This window comes from Ictidomys tridecemlineatus, chromosome 4 (assembly GCF_052094955.1).
Source record: "Ictidomys tridecemlineatus isolate mIctTri1 chromosome 4, mIctTri1.hap1, whole genome shotgun sequence".
Classification (NCBI taxonomy): Eukaryota; Metazoa; Chordata; class Mammalia; order Rodentia; family Sciuridae; genus Ictidomys; species Ictidomys tridecemlineatus.
In genome coordinates this window covers 197,940,790-197,966,010 of record NC_135480.1, presented here as the reverse complement: position 1 = coordinate 197,966,010, position 25,221 = coordinate 197,940,790, and the positions used below count along the sequence as shown (strand labels likewise).

Genomic DNA, 25,221 nt, shown 5'->3' with positions numbered 1-25,221 from the left:
TCCTCTAATCCTTTGTGAAATCTGGGCTGATATGATTAGTGAACTGAATTTGAAAAATTTTTTTTTGTTTCCTTACCCAACTGAGAATAACTTCCAGATGTATGACTTCCATTCAGATTTAAGGCTTAGGAGGAGGACTTACCTATTGATAGGTCCCTCTTCCTGTACCTGGGCAGATAGAAGCTGCCCAAGGCTACAGTGACTGGCAGTCCTGGTTTGCTCAGGACTGAGGGGTTCCAGGACACGGGGCTTTCAGTTTTAAAACCAGGGGAATTCTTGTCAGACTGCTCAAGGTGATTGGAGCTCCTACCTAAGGCACAGAGTAGCTAACTGAGGTATGGGAGCAACAGTGAGGCAACATTAGCACACTTTTCTTTTGTTTTGTAAAGAACCATAAGAGGTTTAAAAGTTGTCTTCTAAAAACATTTAGTCAAGGTTTTTGAAAATTAATTTTGCTTTTAAAGCACTAAACTATATGTATGCAGGTGGACTTATCTGTAATTGTGTTTGCACCATTTTTGAGCCAAATGACAATGATTTAGGAATGAATAATACTATTTTTTATATCCCATTTTTTCTGCAACTGAATGGCTACAACTAGTAAATTGATGTGACCCATTTTCTTGCATTAATTTCATTGATGTGGTATAAGTAGCTCATCTTTGAAGTATTTTTTTTCCAGTTGAACATTAATGATAGAACTGATAATATTGTATGTGAATCTTGAAAATAGGTCAATGTTAGAGGAAGGGCCTCACATAAATTTTATATTATTATTTAATCCTCACAAGGTAGAATTTAAAATTAATATGTATTTATGCCTCTCTCATTTTCAAAAAGTATGTAAAGTGGTTTTCAAAAAGATATTCATGGGGGCTGGGGTTGTGGCTCAGCGGTAGAGCACTCACCTAGCACATGTGAGGCCTGGGTTCAATCCTTAGCACCAGCATAAAAATAAATAAAATAAAGGATAAAAAAAAGATACTGTTAAAAAAAAGATATACATGGGGGCTGGGGTTGTGGCTCAGCGGTAGAGTGCTTGCCTAGCACATGTGAGGTGCTGGGTTCAATCCTTAGCCCCACATAAAAATAAATAAATAAAATAAAGGTATTGTGTCCAACTATAACATAGATATATGTTAAAAATATACACATGGGTTGGGGTTGTAGCTTAGTTGTACAGCACCTGCCTAACATGTGCAAGGTCCTGTGTTCAATGCCTAGCACTCTTGTAAGTTCTTTTTTTTTTTTTTTTTTTTTTAAGAATTTAGGTTAAACAATCAAGATAAAACAATAAAATCTGTGAAAAGCTAATAGCTAGAAATATGTCATAAAAATATCTTGTATAATTTTTATGAAGGACAAAGGTTTGTTTCTGAGATTTCTGGTTACCAAGACACAACAGAAATGCTAAGTTGTACGTCATGATGTCCACAAGGGAAAATAAAAGCATATGAGAGGAGTCCGGCTTTTCCTAGCTGGAGGGAGAAGGGGCTGGGGGAAGTTTCCCCACGCCTTCACAGACATGTAGCATCCTCCAACAGCATCCTGTAATTAATAATATAGCTGAAGGCTTTGTAGGAGATAAAGCCCTGTCATGTACTCTGAGAGTATAAAACAAAGTGCCAATAAGATTGGTTACTACAGCAGTCGTCCCCTGTGGCCATGCCCTGCTCGCCTGTCCCCAGAGTTTCCTGGCAAGCTTTTTAGCACTCAGGTTCCTAGGTCCCACCCCAACTTGCACTAAATCAGCTTCTCAATTCTTTTCACAAGCTCCTGGATAGTCCTGGCAGACAGATAACGACTTATTTAGAATTTTAAGAAGGTATTCAAGGAGAAAACTCAAATACGTAATACACATTTGAAAACATAATTCAGTCTCACCAGTCTAATCATAAAGATGCAAATTAAATCAATAATAAGATGCCATTTTACATCCATTAGATTGGCAAAAATATTTAGCAATCTCGGGAGGCTGAAGCAAGAGGATGGCAAGTTCAAGGCTAGCCTGTGCCATTTATCAAGACCCCATCTCAAAATTAAAAAAAAAAAAAGTTTAAAAGGACCAGGAATGTGGATCAGTGGTAGAGCTCATGTTTAGCATACACATAATACATACTTATTTAGCAACATTTGGTGGAGCTGAGAATGTGTATACTCTGTGATCCAGTTTTTACTTGTAGAGAAATTCTTATTGATGTACACAAGGAGATGCAATGAAAATATTTATTGTAGTGAGGAAAAATAGAAAAGTGCCTAAATTTCAACAATTATGGGATGCATAAATGAGTTTACATATAAAGGTTAGATTGCGTTCCCCTCAAAGATATGCCCAAGTTCTAACTGGCATCTTTGACTATTTAGGAATAAGGCCTTTATTGATAATAAAAAATCTTGACATGGATGATCATAGATTTAGGGTGCATCATAAATCCACTGACAAGTGTCCTTATAAGAAAGAAAAAAAGACAAGACAGAGACAGAGGTGAAGGTCATGTGAAGGTGGAGGCTGGCATTGGAGTAATGAATCTACATGCCAAGGAACCCCTGTGTTTGCTGGCATCCCCTGAATCCAGAAGACAGGCATGGCCTAGACCCTCCACAGGCCTCAGGAAGAATTGACCCTGACAACACCTTGATTTTGGATGTCTGGCCACCAGACTTTGAGAGAGTGAATTTCTTTTTTTTTAAGACCCCTAGTTTGTGGCAATTTTTTCCGACAGCCCTGGAAAAATAAGACAGTGAAGTTATTCTCCCAGACCCACTGGGATAGGAAGAGGAGGTAGTTACACAGTTCTCCTTCAACCAAGAGAATAGAAGCATGGGGCTAATAATGACCCAGAGTGCAGCTGCAATGGTTTTATCCTGATGTGAGACTAGCCCAAGACTCTAGAACTAGTGACAGGCAGAACTTGGATTTGAGACAAGATCTGTCTGCTTCCTGTGTTCCTTCCACTCTGATTGGGTACTGGGCACTAGAACGTGTCTGGTCCTCTCTGATGGATGCAGCAACATGGATGGGGGAGGGAGCTCACATGCTGGAAGTGGAAGACCTGAGTGAAAGTCTTTGCTCTCCCACACTTTTCCAGCATGACAGGGGAAGGTTGTGCGACTTCTCTAGCCCTCAGATTCCTCTCCCGGTCAGTGCTCCTTTCTCCCAGTGCACCTGACTCTGGACGGCGAGGCTCTGATGAGACAGCATATGTGAAAATGTATTTATTAGTAGTGTTATCTCCATTTTACCTAGTCTAGTCTTGTTCCCAGGAAAGTAGAAACTCGCAAGTGTGACCCCAAATGTTACTCACATTTATATAATCCTCTACCACTTTGGGTGCAGTGGTACCTCAGGCTGAGATTGCTTCTGTGACTATGTTACATTAAATGCCAAAAGGGATATTTCTGTGGGAGGGCCTGATCTAATCAGGATAGCCCTTTAAAAGCTGAGTTTGCTCTGGCTAGTTGCAGAATACATGTGGAAGATACGCTCCAGCTAATCTGGGAGGAAGGCACACCCCACATTGTGAGCTGCCCAGGGGATCACTCTGGCAAGGAATTGTGGGTATTCGTCATGTGCTGAGTGAGTTTCCCTACTGATATACTCATAGGGAAATAAGGGTCTCAGTCCTACACGTGCAAGAAGAAGAATTCTGCAGCACAGATGACAACTCTGAGCCTATGTAAGAACTGCAGCCTGCCAACACCTCTGAATTCAGTCCTGTGAAAACCTGGCTATGAATAAGAGCACAGGAATTCCAATGGCGGACTTCTATTATGGCTTGCATATGAGGTGTCCCCCACAAGCTCACATGTGAGACAATGTGAGAAGGTTCAGAGGGGAAATGATTGAGTTATGAGAGCCTTAACCCAATCAGCAAATTAATCACCCATGGCTGGAGGAGGGTGGGCACTGGGGGTAAGTATTTGTATGTGGCAAGTGGAGATCTTTCTCTCTGCTTTCTGATCGTCATGTGAGCCATTTCCCTCCACCATACTCTTCAGCCCTGGTGTGCTGCCTCACCTTAGCCCTGGGGGAATGGAGCCAGCCTTCTATGGACTAAAACCTCTGAAACTGTGAGCTCTCAAATAAACTTTCCTCCTCTGCAATTGTGCTGATTGGGTTCTTTAGTCACAGAAGCATAAAATCTGGAACAACTTCGGACCTGAAAAATGCTATGAGCCAATAAATAAGTGGTGTTTTAAGCCTCTAAGTTTGTATTAATTTTTGTGCAACAAAAGATAATTTGCACAGAAAGGTTAAACATTTTTCTCTGGGTCACAGAGCTATTAAATGCACATGTGTCCATGTCTGTATATTATTCTAAGAAACTGGGCTTTTGTAGGACTGAAGCTATGTCTTAATCATCTCTGGAGTCAGATTGACTGGGTCTGGATCCTGGCTCTACCACTTATGAGCTTGAAAACTGAGACAAGCTGTTTTACCTCTCAGTGCCTCAATTTCCTTGTCTGGAAGATGGATTTGACATCTTCCCCTCAGGTTGTTAGGAATGCTAAGTGACTTTAAAGACTGTGTGGTGCTTAGTAAGTACTCAATAAATGTGGAGGGTGATGGTTTTGTTTTATATCCAAGAATTTAGCCAGTAGCTAGCACATGACAGACACTTGATTAATGTTTGTCAAGAGGATGAATTAATTAATTAGGACTAGAATCTTGGTATCTTGGTTCTTAATACTATACTGTGTCTGCCAATAACTATTTGCAACATGATACAGGCTTTTCTTAAGGTTACTTTACTGGCCCAATTTCTTCAGTATACATGAAAGAAAGCATCAGATTTATTTCAGTATGGAAATATGGAGGTGTTTAAACAGGTACCAGAATACCTGCCTGTGGTAGAGACTAACCGAAAACCACATGTGGCTTGGCTTTGGCTTAATAGACCATGTCCGTTGACTGGGGTGACACACACTTAATGCATTTGCCTCATTATCTGGTCATCAGGGAAGTGCCAGCTGTCATTGCCAACTGAGCTGGGCCATCCATCAGTTTGTTCTGAGTTCATTAAGCAAAGTGAAAGGTACTGTGTCGATTCTTAGCCGAGAAATAGCAATGCTCATCTCAAGGAGCCAGTGCAAGCTGGGTTTTGGCTACAGTATTGATTGGGTGAAGTTTTAAAGAAATGAAAATATTGGAAACTTGACAATATAGCTCAACATCAGAAATAAAAGGAGATTCCAAACTCTGATGAAGATGCCCATGCACTCGAAACTCCTCTCTCACCTCACTGAACAGTTATTGCTGATAATTCCTTCTAAAATTCTCAATAGTAGAGTGGGCTCTTTCCCAGCTGGGAATGAGTCTTTTCCTCTTCCTTTTCACTTGCACAGAGGTAGACATGTCCGTTATTATCAACCCGTGGCTGGAGAAATGAAGGCCAACTGTGCCTCCTTCTTCATCAAATTACCTTGGTGCCTGACATTGAGCTGCTGCATAATAATGTTGCAGCTAAGTTTATAAAAAGGCGTGACTATGCTTACAGTATGCAGGAGGGTAGGAACGGAGGTGGGTATGGAGCCAGAGAATAATGCATTTTTCTAATCTCTTTCTCACCCCCTGGAGGAGAGGTGTGTATATAAATATTCCATTACAGAGGCCTTTAGGTTCTATGGTCAGAAAAGCAAAAGAGAAGTTCAGAGCCTTTCCAAGTGACCTCTCAATGTTTTCAGTTCAAGTAACAGGGGTATGACTTGGACTAACTTGAATCAGGTCACCTAGGGCAGATCAATTTCTATTTTTCTCTCGAATATATTATCATTTGTTTCCTTTGGGGGGGGAAATGGGTATCAGGAAGTGGTGACGGCTCTTTATTCAGACTCAAAGCTACAGGCAATCAAACGTTGTCTTCTCTGAACCCCCTGTACACTGTTGGTGGGAATGTAAATTAGCATAGCACATTATAGAAAACAGTATGGGGTTTCCTCAAAATATTAAAAATAGAGCCACCACGTGATCCTGCAACCCCACTCCTGGGTATATGTTCAAAGGAAATGAAATCAGCATGTGGAAGAGACATCTGCTCTCTCAAGTTCACTGCAGAACTATTCACAATAGCCAAGAAGTGGAGACAACCCAAGGGCCCATTAACTGATGGATGGATAAAGAAAATGTGGTACATATACATAATAGAGTACTATTCAGCCACAAAAATTCAAATCCTGTCATTTGGGACAACAGGGATGGAACTAGAGATCATTGTGTGAAGGGAAATAAGCCAGACTCCAAAAGACCAATACCACATGGCCTCACTCACACACAGAACCTAAAATAGCTGGTCTCATAGAAGTTAGGAGTAGAACCGTGTGACTGGGACCAGGGAAGTGCAGGGGGAGGGATGGGGGAAGTTAATCAGTGAGTACCGAGCTGCAGTTAGGAGCAAGACCCTCTGGTGTGCTATTATTGCACAGTGAGATGACTTTAGGTAACAATCACGTACTGTATGTTTCAAAAGGCTTGAAAATGCAAAATGTTCGAGGTACAAATTTTCACCTCTTGTTCTGGCTTCTCTCTACTCCCATCCCCGTATTTCCAATCCCTCATAGGATAGCTGTAATTGGATGTCCTGTTGTCCTCTCAAGCTTAGTACTTCTGAAAGTAACTTTCCTGCTAGATGCACTCCCTGCACAGAAACCAGGAGGTGAGGGTTGGGCCAGGCAGAGACCTGGGGAGAAGATGTGGGTGCCCAAGGCTTTGGTAGAGGCTCTTCAGCACTCTGGAGAGCTCCAAGTGGGCTCCATCAGGTCTCCCTCAAGTCTCGTCTGGTTTCCCCACAAAAACTGCCTAGGCACTCAGCATGAACCCACCCTGCCACGGTGGTTAAAGGAGCCTCATCCATTTCTCCTAGGCTTCTTTCTCTGGGGACTAAGGATTTGATGGGGCAGGTCCTCTTCCTTGCCTCATTGCTTCCTGGATGTTCTCACTACTAGAGACTAAGTTATCTAATTGCTCTCGGTGTGGGTTCTTTATCTGTAAAACAGAAATCATCTGTCTACTTATTTCCCCTTGTTGTTGTGAAGGTGAACTGAGATAGCACAGAGAAGCACACGGCACAGAACACGGACGACAATAAACAGTAGCCACTATTGTATTATGGAAATTACTGGCATGACATAGGAGTGGGACTTTGGTTTTAGGGGACAGGAAGTACAAATAAATTAGGAGAGGGGTAGAACCCATTTACCTTTATCTAGTTAATTCTCTGGGAAACTTCTTTTCTTTCCCTCAGGGACATTATTTTGACAGCACTGGGTGCTTTAGGGTCATGCAGATTACCACGTGTAGATTACCAAGTGCCGGAAATGAAGAGCAGGCCTTTGCAGATTTGCAAATTGGGAAAAGCCCAGTACGTGGCAAGGGGCGAACAGGCCTGCGGAGGCCAGCGGCTGCCCCAGACAGCTCAGCAGGTTAGCAGCCAGACAGAGGAGGACTGGGTCTCCAGGCTCCTGGCTGCTCTTTGCTTCCTCCTGTCAGGTCTTTCCCTTGGGGTCTTTTTGGGAACTTCCCTTTCTCAGTGGAGTCAGCTCAAATGTCCTCCACCTCTCCAGGTCCCAGTTGCCTCTTTCGTGAAATGCAGAGATGATGGCTACAAGATTGTTTGGAGATTTGAGTGGCTTGGAGATTTGTCTGGGTAAGGAGCTCGGTTCAGAGGCAGGCATGCGTGCAGTAGCTGCTTTGTGAGAGGGGGGCCACAGCATTACAGTGATCTGCCCATTGCACTATGAGCTCCTTGTAGGTGAGGAATGTTCCGTTCATCCTCCTGGCTTCATTTCTCTCGATTTGTCTTCCACCACCAACCCTGTGCTGCCACATTTGGAACTTCCTGGCGTTTCCTGAGTGTAGTGCCCGGCTCCAAGGCGCAAGGGCTTGCCTGTGTGTGGAATGAATGAATGCATGGATTGGTGGGGGGCCAGTTAAGTCATGCAGCATTGGGGGCTTGCACTGGGGAAAGCCTGAATTGGCCTGGCTTCCTGGTTAACTGGGGGATGCGCTGCCCCAGGAGCTGTTTGGTTTGACTTCAGGTGAAGCTGTTTCCTGGGTGGGAGGAAATGCTGCAGAAATGGAAACCTGATTTGCTTTGTTTCCATTTCAGCTAATAAACACATTTGAAATTTTGATGTGGAAGAGCTCTAGGTAATTTGAGGCCGACTAGCAAAATGATATAATTCTCCACTGTGAGGGAGATTACTGTTCATAATTTTGCAGAGCATAATGGAGTTAATTTATAATGTATAATTGATATTGGAGCTCTTTTCCATAGGCCAAATTATGAGGGAATGGAGTAAGAGTCATTTAACACACATATTTTGTTGTTTGTGTCACCCTTATGAATTGGAAAGTGGGAAAAGAACATAGTGCTAAAATGGTATCTAATCTTTCCAGAGCTATTTGCTAAATAAACTGGAATTTTAATTAAAACTGCAAGCCAAGAGGTAAATCACGGTAGAACTTTGTGAAGTTTTTCTTTTTCTCTTGTCTAATATAATTACTACTAATAAGGTTCTTTATGGGTGGGGAGACTGCAGTGTTGCACTGAGGTTATGAAGCGGGGGGGCTCACTTCCCTCCTGCTCATGTGGCTTCCTCTGCCCCCTGTAGTTAAACTGTTTAGTGATAATTTTGGTATCACTAAGAGTCTTGCTATCAGGAGTGGAAGCAAGGTAGACGACAGGCCTCAACGCAGCTCCTGCAGCCGTAATACATGCCAGTCAATGATAACAAGTGACTTAATAAAAAATACAACATGCTTGGGCGATTAACTTTGTGAACAACGAATGGCGTGCTTGCCCGGAGTGTCATACTGTATCTGCGATAACGAAGGGGTGAATAGGAGGAGGAAACTTCATAGATCACAAGAATTGCTACTTTCCAGCAAAAGGCTGTTAATTACTTATCCTCTTGCTATATTTATTGGCTCTATTAGGGGATGAGTAATTATTGTGTTCTCGAGAAACCCACTGGAGCCAGACGGCGTCTTTATTAAATTGGAAGGCTCCTCCGAGCGAGCGCTAGTTAGCCCCGTGGGATCCTGTCCTTCGGAGTCCCAAAGACCAGGAACCTGGCAGAGTTGCGACAGGAGTGCCAGCTCATGGGCACACGAGAAGGAGCTGCTGAGAAGTGTGCGGTCCTTATGCAGGGAGCCCAGGCCGGCTCTTACTCCTCGGTCCTCCCCAGCCTCTCCCCAGCCCACGCCCTCCTTGTGACCCAGTCCTCGTGCCTGCTTCCTCATCCTCCTCCTCCTCTCCCAGCCCTGCTCAGCTTCCCCTTGGGCGTGCTGCCCTCAGTCTCTGACTCCCATCTGCTCTTCTTTCTCTCTGGTTGGCCACAGCCCTGCTGGAGCGCCTCCTGTGGCCTTCCTTCACCTGCAGCATCAAGGCCGAGCTTCCACCACTGGTGTGTCTGCGTGGACCTCTCCAGGGTTGTCCTCGCAGCTCCTGTGCTCTCCCAGAATCCTCCTCTCAACCGCTGCTCCCTGTGCCCTGTTCCCTTTCATCTCTTCCTGGCAAAAGCCTCCTGCACACCCGGCTCCGGGGCCCCTTTGCTCACACTTTCTTCACCTTGAACAGAAACCACTGATGCTGCCCCTGGGCCCCCACACAGCCCTTTGTCATCCAGGATTCCAGGATCCCTTTGCGTATCTGTCCCCACTTCTGCCTCTGCCCCGAGCTTGGCTCCTGAACCCTTGGCAGTCTGGACCCATGTTTGCTTCACTGCTGTTTTTCCCAGGAGGACTTGTGCAGGGCCAGCCTCTGCTTCCTCTGTCATCAGGCATGGCTGGGGACTCCTCCCTTCTGCCTTTCCATCAAGGGACCTAATTAGTGAAGAACAATCCGGGAGCCTGGCTCTCCATATTCTCTAATTGGACTTAGCTCCTACTCCCTTCCGGGCCCCTGGTTCACAGCTGCTTTGGCCTCTGTGGTTGTTTCCATCTCCGCAGCACCCCCTGGAGGAGGCTCTGCTGCTCCTCTTCCTTGGATGATGAAATGAAGGCCTTTGAAGATGCTTGGGCCGAGATTGGAATCCAAATTGGAATTTGTTCTCACGGCAAGGGACTTTTCTGCAAGTCTGGCTCTCCTGAGAGGTTGAGTGCCTTCTCACCAAGACCTACATGGCTTTAATACTCGGGACGTACTGTGTGCACACTCAGCCTTGGGGCCAGTCCCGGAGAACATCCCTGTCCCCAAGCAAGTCTGGGTAACAACAGAGAGGTAGACATGGGGGAGGTTTTCTTTTCTTTTATTTTCTTTTTAAATATTAGCCAATAACTACAGGATGAAGAATTCTGGGGAAGAATGGAAAAGAAGGAAGCCAGCCTTGTTGAACACTTACTGTGGAACAGGCACTGAGGGCCAGGTGCAGAGCCCAACGGATCATACATTTATCCTTACAATAATCCAATCAAGTTGACATCATCAAAAGCAATGGGGCCAACTGACCATGAACTGAAACCTCCAAAACTGTAATCCAAAGAAATCCTTTTCCTCTTATAGCTGATTATTTCAGGTATTTGCTGCAGTAGCAGAAAGCTGATTAACATGGATAGATTCCCAGCAGTATTCACGTAGCTTACTTTCTTGATTGAAGAACGGTATTAGATTTTTAGTTCCTCCTTGAAGAGTAGTTGCTCAATCTTTTCCTTGTCTTAATTAGCCTCTGGATGTTTCTGCACTATATTCTTCTCTTATGATTTTTATTGTTATGGTTCCTTTCAAATTTGTTCTTGAGTTTACCCTGCTGAGACTGGCCCTAGGCCAAGATAGCTACTCTCTGGGACAGCCCTGACCAGGACAAGTTAGCTTTGGATATGAGTCAGATTAGGCACAATGAAGAAGTGAAACCCAAATGTATGGGAAAAAAAGACATTTATTAGATTTCCGAGAGGTTAGAGATGCCACTGGGGGTCATTGGGAAGTCTGGAGGTCACAGGGAACCGTGGGTGGGGAGAGAGAGAGAGAGGGAGGAGGTGGGTGAGGAAGGGAGAATCTACAGGGCTATGTTCTGGTTAAGGTCTATCTATGGGCATTTTCCTCTGGGCTTCTCCTTGGGGGTTGTAGATTGACTAGTTTAAAGAAAACAGTTGAGGAGTGGAACTTCTTTGCATATGACTCACTTATATGATGAAATAAATTTATTTGATCATTTGTATTTAAGATCAAATACAAATGTATTTATTTGATCATTTGATTTTATGATCAGTAGCTATAGAATGTGCTGGGTGTGAGTCAGAGGGATGAGCCACAGGCAGTTTGTATCACGTACAAGTCACATGGGAAGTTTTATTTTGGCCAAAGGTGACTGGTACAACTGGGTTTCAATAGCTAACGTCAGGCCTGAAAACAGCTGCTGAAGCAGCAACTGTATTAAACAAATTTATGACATCTTCCGTGAAGTGTTAGCCACAGCTGTCTGCTGTGCATGCTCAGTTTTCCATGGGTTAATTCATCCATCCATCCATCCATCTGTCCATCTAGCTCAGCAGAATTGAAAGAGCACAATCTCTGGAGATACACCAGCATGGCTTCAAATTCTCTCTGCCACTAATTAACAATGGGATTGCATTTTTTCATCTGCAAAATGCAGGGATGGAGATATATATATGAATGATATCTGTTGCATAGTTAAATGTGCCACAAATAGTAATTATTATATTATTTATATTATGTATTAGTTTTAAATCCCTTCACTCCCAGAATGCTTTCTTCCTCTTATGCTTTTGTTCTAAAACAGAAAAATGTTCATTCATTGTCTATCACTGTGTACAAAGTTCCCCAACACTTCAGGTTAAAACAACACGCATTTTACTATCTCACACAGTTTCTGAGGGTCAGGAATCTGAGGTTTTGGGGTGGAGGGTGTTCTGCTTTGAGGCCTTACTGCTGAGACTGGCCCTAGGCCAAGACAGCCACTCTCTAGGACAGCCCTGACCAGAGGAAGTTAGCTTTAGATATGTGAGTCAGATTAGGCACAATGAAGAGGTGAAACCAAAATATACGAAAAAAAGAAATTTATTGGGTTGAAGTGTCAGCCACAGCTAACACCTCTCTCATGAGGCTGCAGTCTGGCTGTTGGCCAGGGCCACAGACTCTGAAACTCAACTGGGGCTGCGGGGCCACTTTCCAGCTGGCTCAGCACTCCTCTGTCCTCACATGGCATTGGCTTGGGGCTTCTACTCCTCACAACTGGGCCTCTCCCTAGGTATTCCCAAAGGGAGTGGGGGAGACAGAGATACCAAGAGGGAGGAGGAGGAAGGGTGTGTGGTGGTGGTGGTAGGGAGGGGCAGAGTCCCAACCAAAAGCCACAGTGTTTTTATAAAGATTTCCTAATTTTGGAAGTGACATTCCCTTCTGCTATATGCTGCTGGTCACTTAGACCAAGTCTGTGACTGTCACACAAGCTTATGGATTCCAGCAGGCAAGGTCCATCGAAGACTATCTTTAGAGGCCAGCAGCTTGGACATGCAGGTGGAGAAGTTGGAGAGAAGAGTGAAATGTCTCTACCCTGAAGCGCTCTGTGTGGCGGAGGCAGCAGTCTGGGAACATAAAGGCATCAGCAGAGGACAGAGCGGCACTGAGAGGAACCGTGGACTCCGCCCGGGTGGCACAGAAGGTTCCCCGAGAGCAGGTGCACGGCTGCAGGCTGCTCTGGAGCTGACCTGGGGCTGCTCTGCCCTGGTCGGCATTTTTTCAGATTGAATTTACCCATTGTGGTTATTTCCTTGGGCACTAGAAATAATAAACTGCCTGAATAACAGCAAGCCATCTATTTACAGAGTGCTGTCCTACGCATTGCCTCTGCCCACGTGGCAGCCCTGGATAGAGACCTTGCCAACGCTGAGCTGCTGAGCCTCAGGGCCTCAGGCTGGGGTGTGGTAGGCTGGGGCTTGACCCAGGATCGTCTTCATCCAGCCTGATGCTTTGGCCACCACACGCTACTTGTGTCCCCCTTGAGTATCTTGGGCTGCTCACTTTAAAGCATCGGTTTGGATCAGTTCCCCTGCTGATGTGCTACACACGTACTTGCCCATATCAAAGCTTACTTGCCACTTTTATCTGCAATGACTTGAAAGGTTTTCTGTTCAGAAAGCAGCTTTTTAAAGAAAGTCATTCACAAAGTACAGACATGTGAATTGTACTTTTATCAGCATCCGCAATGGAATTTCATTCTGCACAATCCCCAGGGGGTGGGGGTTGAACTTGCTCTTTGGGCCATTAGGAGAGAGACCCAAACATCACTTCCTTAAGCAGAAATATACTCACAAGACATTTAATAGTGCCGGTTCTTGTTTGGGCCAGACCATTTTTCAAGTGTGTTTTTAGCCTTTTGGGCAACAGTAAAAGATTTGGGGTCCACCCTGGTGTCTGCTCTGAAGGAGGAACCTCTTGTGACAAAGCTGATAGTGCATAGAGTGAAGATAGGTTAGTTACATTTTATATGTGCCTAATAAATACAACTACAGTGATCCATTCAAAAAGTAGTGAGCAGTGAGTGGTACATTAGTCAGCTTTGTGTTACTGTAATGAAATACCTGAGGCAACCACTTGTAAAGTGAAAATGTTCATTTAGCTCATGCTTCTGGAGGTTCCAGCCCAAGATCATGTGCTCCTTTGCTTTGTAAATCTGGTGGGACTACTGAATGGCAATAATAGAGAAAACTTTTCTGAATAAACTGGTCACTTTAGGAGCCAGGAAGCAGAGACAGAGGATTGGCCAGGCTCCCACAATCCCCTTCAGGGGTATGCCCCCAAGGATCTAAGGACTTCCCACCAGGTCCCACCTCCCAAAGATTTCACCCCTTCCAACAGCACATATCCTAGGGTATGTAAGTTTGGGGGGACACTCATCCAAACCCTAGCAAGTGGTCAAGTGAATGAGTCTTAGAATCAGGCCGACCTGGATTTGATCCAGATTCTGACCCTGGGTGTCCTCATCTATAAATAGGGTTAATTGTACTACCTTTCTCATGAGACTATTGGGAGAATTAAATAAGATAATACATTTACAGCGTTAGGCATCGCATAAATGCAAACTTTAGCAATGATGGCGACGATGTGTGTTTGAGTAGCTGCTCCTTGTAAGTTCATTCTCTTTGTCAGTCTTCATTCAGGGAACATTAATGCTGATGTTGCTAACAACGGTGTGTGGGCAACAGGGGCTTGAAAAGGGGTCTTTTGATCTCCCAAAACCTAGGGGAAAACATCTGTGCATGGGTGTGCTTTTCTGCAGAAAGTTGCAAAGGGATTCATGATGCCCCCCCCAAAAATTGAAGGCAAAGTCCACAGTGTGCTGAAAACTTGGTGTTAGGGATACACAGAAGACTACAGGACTGTCCTTGTCCTCAGAGAGTTTGCAGAGTGGTGAGGTGGGCAGACTGACGAGACTTTGTGGAATGGCCTTCAATGGGTGATGACAGGCCACGCAGAAGGGAGGGCTGGTGGAACAGCGACACGGAGTCAAGATCCCAGGCAGAAGTAGCAGTGCGTAGAAACCCCGGGGCCCCAGAACAGGAAAGTGCTCTGTCCTCAGAGTATCAAAAGTCATCTGACTGTGACTGAGTCGGAGATGTCAGTGGCCAACTTGCAGTCGGCAGGTTGGTAGAGGGGGTTTTGAATTGTCTCTCAGGCCAGGCTTGGGGCTTGGACTCAATCTTGTGGTCCAAGGGAAGGTACTAAAGAGCCGTAGTCATGGTCAGAACTGTGTTGAAAAATAAAAATCTCTCTGACTGTTGCATGACAGGGGGGCCCAGGAGAGCCCCTGGGGGAGGGAAGGGGGAGGAAGCTGGTCTAGTCCTCATCAAGGTGGGAGAGGAGGCCTGAACTAAGGTGCAGTGATGGGAGTTAAGGAAGGAGGATGAGAAGACAAATTAGGAGATAAGCTGGAGGGCTTGGTGACCAGTTGAGGAGGGAGGACGTTCCATACCTGAGTCTAAGAATTAGGGCTTCTATTTTTTTCCTGTGGGCCCAAGACCCACCGGACAACTGGTTGGTAGCATCGGACACCTGAAACGCCCATATCCAATTCGTTGTTATAGAGGAGAGAAAAGGTTTTTTTGTAAAAAATATATTTTTAGTTGTAGATGGACACAACGCCTTTGTTTATTTATTTTTATGCATGCGGTACTGAGATTCGAACCCAGTGCCTCACACGTGCTAGGCAAGTGCTCTACCACTGAGGTACAGCTCCTCAAGACAAGAGTCTTTTTACATGGAATAATTGCAAAGCAGTACAGAGAAATTGTAAGCCTCGTCAGTGATGAGGGATCAGGAAGGAGATGGGTGTGGGCCCAGATGGTTCTGAAGCTCTCGGTGTCACTGTGTCTAATGGGCAGGGTCGGGTTTTCATCTTGCTTGACCTCTCCTCCTCTCTCTCCTTCAAACGTGGTCCTCCTTGCCTTTTATGGCACGTATCTCTTGGTCCCTCTTTCTCTGATGACATGAAGTTCTTCCCAGGGTCTCCCGACGCGCTGCAGCCCTGTCTGGCTGACTTTGCTGAACCTTCACCTTACTACTTTCTTGTCCTCCTCAGCCTCCCCCGACTTTCCTTCCAGTTTCCTGGGTGCCAGGCCAAGGTCCTGCCTGTGGACTTCTACACATCTGTTGTCTCTGCATGACCACTCCTTCCCCCTCGTCTCCTGGAAACTCCTGTTCTCCCTCAGCTCGGGTAGCCCTTCCTCGGGAATAGGATGAACATGTGGTCTAGGGGCCGAGCGAGGGTGCATTTGGACATGAACAGGGCTGATATGAATCAGCAGACAGCAGGCATAAACTAGAAGTGTCCTGGGCAAATGGACACATGCTCATCTGGTGCAGGCGCCCTTCTCAGACTCCCCAGAGGGGACCGGGTCCCCCTGTGCTCTCGTTACTCTTTGGACTTCCTTTCATAGCCCTTAGGTGGGGTTCATATGTCATTTGAATGACTATTTGATACAACTTTTTCTCCCCAATGGATGGTATAGGCCACGAAGCAGACACATTTCCGTGGTGTTACTGGCATCTGAGACACCCTGTGTCACAAAGTGGGCACTGAGTCAGCATTTGAATAAACACATTAATGGTTGATCCGGTTTGTGCCCCTCCGTGGTGTGTACAAGCACTTTCATTTCCCTGTCTTGGCCAGTTCCCATCACTGCCTGGCAGGTTTCCTGGTCTCCATGTTCTAAGGAGACAGAGGTTTCATGAAGATCCCGAGTTTGCATGTTACAAAGGCATTTCCAGAACACTCACATCTACTGACCCCATACTTAGTTCTTTTCAAAAAGGATGTGAAGAAAAAAGAAGACTCCCAGGTGTAGAGCCAGGATGAACCTGGAAGGTTGGTGTGGGCCTGGAGAAGATGGGGCCTGTCTGGGCACCACTTGTCAGATGTCAGTTGCTCCCTGAAAACCTGAGCGGCATTCCACGCTATGGAGTGCAGAGGACAGCCAGGTGGCCCTCAGCCTCAGAGGGCTTCAGCAGACAGATTTTCATTTTGTTTTTATTGTGATAAAATTATATAATATAAAATTTACCATTTTAACCATCTTTAGTGTAGCATTTGGTGACATTCAGCACATTCACAGTGCTGTGCCACCACCACCACCACCATCCATTTCTAGAACCTTCTCACCTTCCCCAAGGGAAACTCTACCTGTCAGACACTAACGCCCCACTCCACCTGACCCCCTTCCTGTCTACTGCCATTCTAGTTTCTGTCTCAATGAATGTGACAATTGTAGGTACTTTGTATCAGTGAAATCAGACAATATTTGACCTTTTAGGTCTGGTTTGTTTCATTTAGCAGAATTTTTTCCAGTTTCATCCATGTTGTGGCACATGTCAGAATTTCCTTCCTTTTTAAGGCTGAATAATATTCTATCATGTTTATACACTACATCATGTTTATTTCTTTATCCATTGATAGGCAGGGGCTATTTCCAGTTATTGGTCTGTGAATAATATTTCTATAAACAGCATGTACAAATGTCTGTTCCAGTCCTTGCTCTCAGTTCTTTTGTGTATATGCCCAGAAGAAGTATTGCTAGACCATTTAGTAATTTTGTTTTCTACAGCAGCTGTCTATATTCCCTGTGTATAAGAATCCCAATTTCTCTGTATTCTTGTCAACATCTGTTATTCCTCTGTGTGCACGCGCACGTGTGTGCGTGCGAGCGCGCTTTGTACTGGGGATTGAACCCAGGAGTGCTTAACCACTATGCCACATTGCCAGCCCTTGTTTGTATTTTAAGACAGAGTCTCACTAGGTTGCTCAGGGCCTCGCTAAGTTGCTGAGGTTGGTTTTGAATTCACCATCTCTCCTGCCTCAGCCTCCTGAGCTGCGGGTGCACCACCAAGCCAGCTTTGCTTTGTTTTTGATGACTGTCATCCTTATGGGTGTGAAGTAGAATCTAGTGGTTGTGATTTACATTTCCCTAATGATTAGTGATGCTGGGCATCTTTGCATGTGTTAATTGGCCATTAGTATATCATCTTTGAAGAATGTTTATTCAAGACTTTTGCCCAGTTAGTTAGTGTTGTTGAATTGTAGGAGTTTAAAATGTATTCTAAATATGATATTTGATTTTCAAATATTTCCTGCCATTTCATAGGATGCCTTTTAACTCTGTTCACAGTGTCTTTTGACACAAAAGTTTTATTTTATTTTTTTTTTAGTTGTAGATGGACACAGTACCTTTATTTATTTTTATGTGGTGCTGAGGATCGAACCCCATGCCTCACACATGCAAGGCGCATGCTCTACCAGTGAGCTACAACCCCAGCCCTGAGAAGTTTTTAATTTTGGGTTTAATTGATCTATTTTTCCTTTGGTTGCCTGTGCTTGTGGTGTCACATCTGAGGAATTGTTGCCAAATCCAATATTATAAAGATTTCCCCCCATATTTTCTTCTAGTGGTTTTAGTATTTTTAGTTCTTATATTTTGGTATGTGACCCATTTTGATTCAATTTTTGTGTATGGTGTAAAGTAAAGATCCAAATTTGTTGTTTTTGCATGTGAGTATCCATTTCCCCCCATACCAGTTATTGAAAGGGCAGCCCTTTCCCCACTGAATTTTCTTGTCATACTTGGCAAAAATCAAATATATGCAGAAGTTAATTTCTGGGCTCTCCTATTCCCTTGGTCTATATGTCTGTCTATCACCAGTACCACACTGTTTTGTTTTCATTTTAATTATATTATTTTTTCAGTACATTTTAAAGTTCATAGTAAAAGTTTGCAGGGAGTACAAAGATTTCTCATATGCCCCTTTCCCTCCTCTGCACAACCTCCTTCAACATCAAAGTCCTGCATCCGAGCAGTGCATTTGTCACAACTATTGAACCCACATTGACATGTCATGATCACCCAATGTCCGTTGTTTACATTAGGGTTCACTCTTTATTGTCTGTGGGTTTTGAAAAATGTATAATGACATGTGTCCATCATTTCAGTATCTCACAGATTCATTTCACCTCTCTGAACATCCTCTGTACTCTGCCTTTTCATCCCTCTTTCCTCCATTCTCTGGCATCCATTGATCTCTTTACTGTCTCCATAGTGACATTTTCCAGAATGGCCTATGTTGGAACCACGCAGTACGATGGAGTCTTTTCCAGATTGGCTTCTTTAACTTAGTAATGCATTTATGACTCCTCCATGTCTTTTTGTGACTTGACAACTTCTTTCTCTTTGGCATTGAGCAATGTTTCATTGTCTGTATGCAACAGTATTTTATCCATTAACTTATAAAAGGACAGCTCCACTGCTTCTCAGTTTTGGCAATTATGAATACAGCTGCTACAAACATTCATGTGCAGTTTTTGTATAGACGTGTTTTCAACTCACTCAAATAAATACCAAGGAGTACAACTGCTGATCATGGTACAAGTGTTCGGTTTGGTTTGTAAGAAACTGCCCAACTGTCTTTCAAAAGGTGACAGTTTGCATTCCCACCAGGCAATGACTGAGAGTTCCTGTTGTTCCACATCCTTACCAGCATTTGGTGGTATTAGTGTTTTGGATTTTAGCCAGTTTAATAGGTGTGTAGGTGGTATCTCATTATTTTACAACAATATAGCTTTTTCTAAAGTTTGGATATCAGGAAATATCAGACTTCCAACTTGGTTCTTTTTCAATTGTTTTGGACATTTTGTGATTGGATCTCATCCCCTCATAATTTGGGATTGGCTCTTATCCCCTCATACAATTTCACATGAATTTTAAGTTTTTTTTTCTATTTCTGAAAAAAAGAAGTAGTCATAGGGATTTGGGTAGAGATTATGTTGAATCTGTGGATCCCTTTGCAAAGTATTGGCATCTGAACAATATGAAGTCCTACAGTCTGTGAATACAGAAAGTCTTTCCATTTATTTGGGTCTTCTTCAATTTATTTCAGGAAGATTTTGTCGTTTTTAGTATATAAGTCTTTAACTTCCTTGAATGATTCCTAAGTATTTTATTCTTTTTGATGTTATTGTAGATAGAATGTTTTTTAAAATTTACTTTTGTATCATTCATTGTCAGTATATAGTAACACAACTGATTTTTATGTGTTGATTTTTGTATCCTGTAACTTTGCTGAATTCATTTATTATTTTAATAGTCTTTTTGTGGAATCCTTAGAGTTTCCCTCATATAAAATCAGAGGATGTTGGGAAAAAGGCACACTCATACATTGCTGGTGGGACTGCAAATTGGTGCAGCCAATATGGAAAGCAGTGTGGAGATTCCTTGGAAAACTGGGAATGGAATCACCATTTGACCCAGCTGTCCCTCTCCTAGGTCTATACCCTAAGGACTTAAAACAGCATACTACAGGGACACAGCCACATCAATGTTTATAGCAGCACAATTCACAATAGCTAAACTGTGGAACCAACCTAAATGGCTTTCAGTAGATGAAAGGATAAAAAAAATGTGGCATATATACACAATGGAATATTACTCAGCAATAAAAGAGAATAAAATCGTGGCATTTGTAGGTAAATGGATGGGATTGGAGAAGATAATGCTGAGTGAAGTTAGCCAATCCACCAAAAAACAAATGCCGAATATTTTCTCTGATATAAGGTGACTGACCCATAATGGGGTAGGGAGGGGGAGCATGGGAGGAATAGAGGAACTCTAGATGGGACAGAGGGGTGGGAGGGGAAGGGAGGGGACAGAGGGTTAGCAATGATGGTAGAATGTGATAGACATCATCTTAAGTACATGTATGAAGTCATGAATTGGTGTGAACATACTTTATATACAAACAGATGAAAAATTGTGCTCTATATGTGTAATAAGAATTGTGATGCATTCCACTGTCATGTATTTAAAAATAAAATAAATAAAAATATTTATCAAAAAAATAAAATCAGACCATCTGCAGAGGATTTTACTTCTTCCTATCCCACAGAAACATTTTTTATTTCTTCCTCTTTCCTGTTGCTCTGGATAGAACTTGTACTATGTCGAATAGAAGTGAGGAGAGCAGGCATCCTGATCTTGTTCCTGATCCTAGAGGAGAAGCTTTTAGTCTTTTACCATCGAGTATGACATTAGCCACGAAAGCAAAGCCTTAAACAGAGCTGACAGCGAGGCAGGATGATGAATACCCAGCACTTACTTAAAATTGTGGTCCTCTTTATTCCCAGGGCCTAGCACAGTGTCTGGCACATAATAATTATGGAAAGAATGGATAAATTTAAAAAATTGGTAGTTTCTTAAATGGAATGAGCTAAAATAAATTGGTGCTTCCGAATGGAGAGCTGCATTCAGGAAGGCGGTAAGGATGGAGGGGGATGATGAGGTGATAAAGTCTCATCAGATCCTCCACTGGCAAGGAGCAGGTGTTGGTCCCACATTGGGGTGGCAAAGCCACTTTGATTTTGGTACGTGTTGCCTGGATAAACCTGCATTTTAGAGACATCTCTCTGGTAAAGTTATGCTCCCTTCTCTATATTAGCACAATAACATACGTTTTATCTCTTTGTTTTTATGATGACTGAATAAATAACTTAGCCCAATGGATGCAAAGATCATGAGTGAAATGCTATAACTTGCAGGTGGCAGTTGTTAATGCTAATAGAGTGTGTAACATATGCCTCATTTTGGCACAGCTTTGAAATAATGTAACTGTTTTCCTGTTTTAATTTGGGATGGTTAGAAAGCATCAAGTCCCCCCTATTTCTTAGTCATGCCACACGTTTGCATTGGATCTCATCCCCTCAGTAGCATTAAAAATCCTCCTCAGCTGTAGTCTGAGAATGGGGAAATTTTCATTTAACGTGTTGGCATTTCTCTTCATTTGGACTTTCAACAAGTGAGTCCTAAATATGAACCAGCATGTCCTCCCTTTTCCCCTCTAACAATGTAACATCTGAGTTACATGTTTAAAGAACACATTCTATAAATACAAAACTTGTTCATAATTTTAAGAAGCAGCAGAACATAGTGGAAAGAACAAGCCCTTTTGTGTCGGTGAGGGATTTTCTAGCCACAAATAATTGAAATCCTATAGCTTGTGCCAAAGAGGAATCTAGAACACCAAAAGGTGTTCCAGGTGCAGGCTATCTTACAGGACCCAAGGGCGGAGGGCAGCCAGGCTCATGAGAGTCTGGGCCTAGGACCTGGAAGCCCAGGGAACTTAGGTCACCCCTATGTTTCAGGCAACATGCCTCATCTCTCCTTCTCTCTCTGAAACTGGCCCTTTCTTCTCTTCTCTGGGTGCACAGCCACACACAGCTGTCCGGCTCTGGCTCTTTATCGCTCTCATTTTAAGGACTAGCAGAGGCTGCCTGGAATCTCTGATTTCCAAATTCCTGGAAGACAGAATCTGATTATCTCATCTTGAGTCAGATGTCCACTCTTGGCTTGTTCATTTATTAGTTGCAAAAGTCTTTATTGAGTGCCAGGAACTGTTTTAGGCACCAAGGATGTATCCTGCTTGTAGAGTTTGTGTGTGTGTGTGTGTGTGTGTGTGTGTGTGTGTGTGTAAAAGAGAGACAGACAGATAGACTTTGATTTTTTTTTGTGTGTGTGTGTGTGTGGTTGAACCTGGAATGCTCTCTTTTATTTATTTATTTATTTTGAGATAGTCTCACTAAATTTTCCAGGCTGGCCTTGAGCTTGGGATCCTTCTGCCTTGACCTCCAGAATAGCTGGAATTAGAGGCATGTGCCACTACACCCAACTTTACTGCTTAATACTTAGGGACAGGGTTGAGGGTTGCAAATTTTAGAGAAAGGGAAGGAATTGTGGACCTGTAACTTGCACAGACCTGGACTCAAATCCTGATTTCTCCCCTTGCCAGCTCTGTGACCCAGGGCATGTGAAATGGTTAAACTACCTCTCTTAGCCCCAAGTTTTACTCAGTACAAAAGAAATAATCCTTTATAAGGTAGTTGTGAGGATTCCAGTGAAGGGTGCTGGGAAGGCTGGTAGTTTATATAGCATCTGCCACCTGTAGGCAGAACCCGGCTGCTCTGCTACCTGTCTACCAATCTGTTTCTCCATCATAAAACAGGAAAACATATCGCCTCCCTGCCATCCTTAGAAGAATTTAGTCATGTGATGCGTGCCCTGCTGTCAGGAATTTGTACATGACAGACACTCCAGTGTGGTCACCGCTCCTCTTATTCTTACTATTAATCACATATATTTTTTTTCTGTCTTCTAGTTCCCATTTGGCCGACGCTTGCCTTGTGACATCTACTGGCATGGAGTTTCATTTCATGACAATGACATATTATCCGGTCAAGTGAACAAGTTTCCAGGTATCTGCTGTTATTGTGTTTCTCGAGCCGAGTCCCAGAGTATGTTCTACAAAAACATGACAGCGTTTTGAGATCAAACTTGAGGACTCTTAATTGGGACTCGCTGCCTGTGCTCTGCTATATTGCTGTCCCCTTGGGAGGGAAGTCAGCGCAGAGGTAATCAGGTCTTAAGCCACTAGGGGTTTAAAGATTGCAGACTGGCTTGTGCAGGTTTAAAGCCAGACTTTCTTGGTCTAATCCTACTGGTGGAAGGACATGATTTTCACTTGTTGGGTTATAGATATAATATGGAGGTCAAATGAAGGGACTATATTCTCAAAATAAAGGAACAGAACATTTCTCTTGCAGGAAACTGAAATACTACACTTCTAAGAATGTATCACAGAAATGGTATATCACCCTCCACCCCTTTTTTCTTTGTTCCAGTGATTGAACCCAGGGGCACATAACTACTGAACCACATCCCCAGCCCTTTTTGTTTCATTTTGGGACAGGATCTCGCCAAGTTGCTTAGGGCTCCCTAACTTGCTGAGGTTGTCTTTGAACTTGTAATCCTCCTGCCTCGGTCTTCCCAAGTCACTAGGATTACAGGTGTGCACCACCATGTTTGGCAACTTCCTCTTTTTTAGAATTGTATTTGGAGGTTCCATTTAAAAAAAAAAACAAAACTGAATACACTAGTCCCTATGCTAAGTATTACAAAGCTAATGACATTGTCTCCATGGGACTTACCCTACAAGGAGGGTGGCCAGAAAATTGTCATAACCAGCATATTAAAAGTCTCCTCCACTCTATACCCAGATGCCACTTATGCTTTTCATTTTGTTTTTAAATTTTTACCACCTTCTTCTGTGATTACTGCTGTTCATTATTTTTGATGGCTACATGAAGAGGGAGGCTAAGGGGAGAAGGGAACATTTAGTTAAGTTTCCTGCCATGGGGTCTTACAGTTGTTTTGATAATGTATTGCACAAATCATATTCTAGTACAATAATAAATAATTTAAAAAAAAGAAAATATCACCCTGAATCCCATTCCTCATGTAACAAATAACAATGTGAATGTTTCTGTATTTTCATCCAAATCTTAACCATGTTTATCGTTTTTATATGGCTGCAGTTATACTTGCCTAAATATAAGGTGTTTTTTCCTTAATATCATATTATTTGTACTTATATTAGAAGGAAATTCAATCCACTTTTTCTTTGGCAGTCCACCCTCTGCCTTGAAGAAAACACCTCTCAGGAAACAATTTTCTTACACTGACTACTTTTGCCCCATTCTCGAGGGGATTTTCAAGTTCAGCGTGCAGACTGACAAGGTCACTGCCACAGGCCACACTTGGCTCGGATTCCCTTAGAAGGACGTAGGGCAGGAAGCATAGCTTGTCAGCCAGTCCATGTCCAGCATTTCTCTTCAATGAGATGTTCTCTACAGTACTGGGAGCTGGCCTCAGGCTGAGTGAGTGAGAGGAGGTGTAAGGAGACCAGATCCACATCTATCTTGGCTCAGATGCCCCAAGGAGTCAGTGTCTCTCCTAACTGCTCCATAGCACAGCTTCCAAGGTCCCTGTAAGAGTTATGTTAAGTTATTAAAATCACCACTAAGACAGCCTAGAGCTATGGCTTCCTACAGGTATTAAACAATTCAACCATCAGGGAACATCTTAACTGTGCACTTTGTTGTCTACCAACACAGATAACAATCTCCCCTTTTTTTTTGGTTTCCAGGGATACTGAGACAGAAGGTTAACCCAAGGTCTGTTTGTCCTTAGAGAAGGAGAGAGAATTCTGTTAGGGAACAAGATTGATTTGCGAACAGGGTTCCTGCACACCCGTTTAATGGGATAGCTACTGTATTCTCCTGTCGGGCTGCTCAGAAAAAAAAAAAAAAGATACTTTTCCATGTCAGTAAAAGGACTTTTTAAGGTTTGGGGAGAACCCAACCTGGAAGTGAAGGAGTCTTTAGAATGAAATCACTAAGAAACGAATCATCAAATGAGGCTTCATCTACATTTTCTCCATTTGCTCATGCCCCAGCAAACGGCTGAGAGTGGGAGAGCTGTAGCTATGTTTGGATCTATATTTGGAAAACAAATTAGAAATATAGGGGGAAAAAGTACTCCTGAAGGACTAGTTTTATTAAAGGTGATGAAAGTACGTTCATTCCAAGAGGCAAGTTTGCCCATCCCGTACTCCACATACAAGTGACTGGAACTTGTAATTTTCCACTTTACTAACAACAATTAATTAGCTGTAATGACAAAGCAGGCTCTGGAACCTCTGGGCGGAGCAGCAGCACTGCCCTGTGGAAGACAGAAATCCTCAACCGTGGGCGATTCCAGAACATCCTGTCCTGTGGCTCCAATCGTGTCCACATTTATCTTGTCTCCCATACACCCATTATTCTAAAAATGCACTTCCTAGGCCTGGTATGCTACTTAAGTTCTAGGCAGTGCTCCAGAGAGGTGTAGCTATT

General features: G+C 43.4%; 1 protein-coding gene across 4 annotated transcripts in view; it reads left to right on the top strand.

Moving 5' to 3' along the window:
- The window catches only part of Ttll11 (tubulin tyrosine ligase like 11), a 243,304-nt gene that overhangs the window by 30,785 nt on the left and 187,298 nt on the right, over positions 1 to 25,221 (top strand). For 3 of the 4 annotated variants that reach the window (XM_078048135.1, XM_078048133.1, XM_005320921.5), the window contains exon 2: positions 22,647 to 22,743. Coding sequence is in view for 2 of the 4 variants with exons in the window: in XM_078048133.1 (XP_077904259.1) it covers positions 22,647 to 22,743 (97 nt within the window). In the remaining 2 variants the exon portion in view is untranslated. Of the gene's footprint in view, positions 1 to 7,452; positions 7,644 to 22,646; positions 22,744 to 25,221 lie in introns of those variants that run through there. The other variant, XM_078048134.1, reaches the window with a different exon arrangement.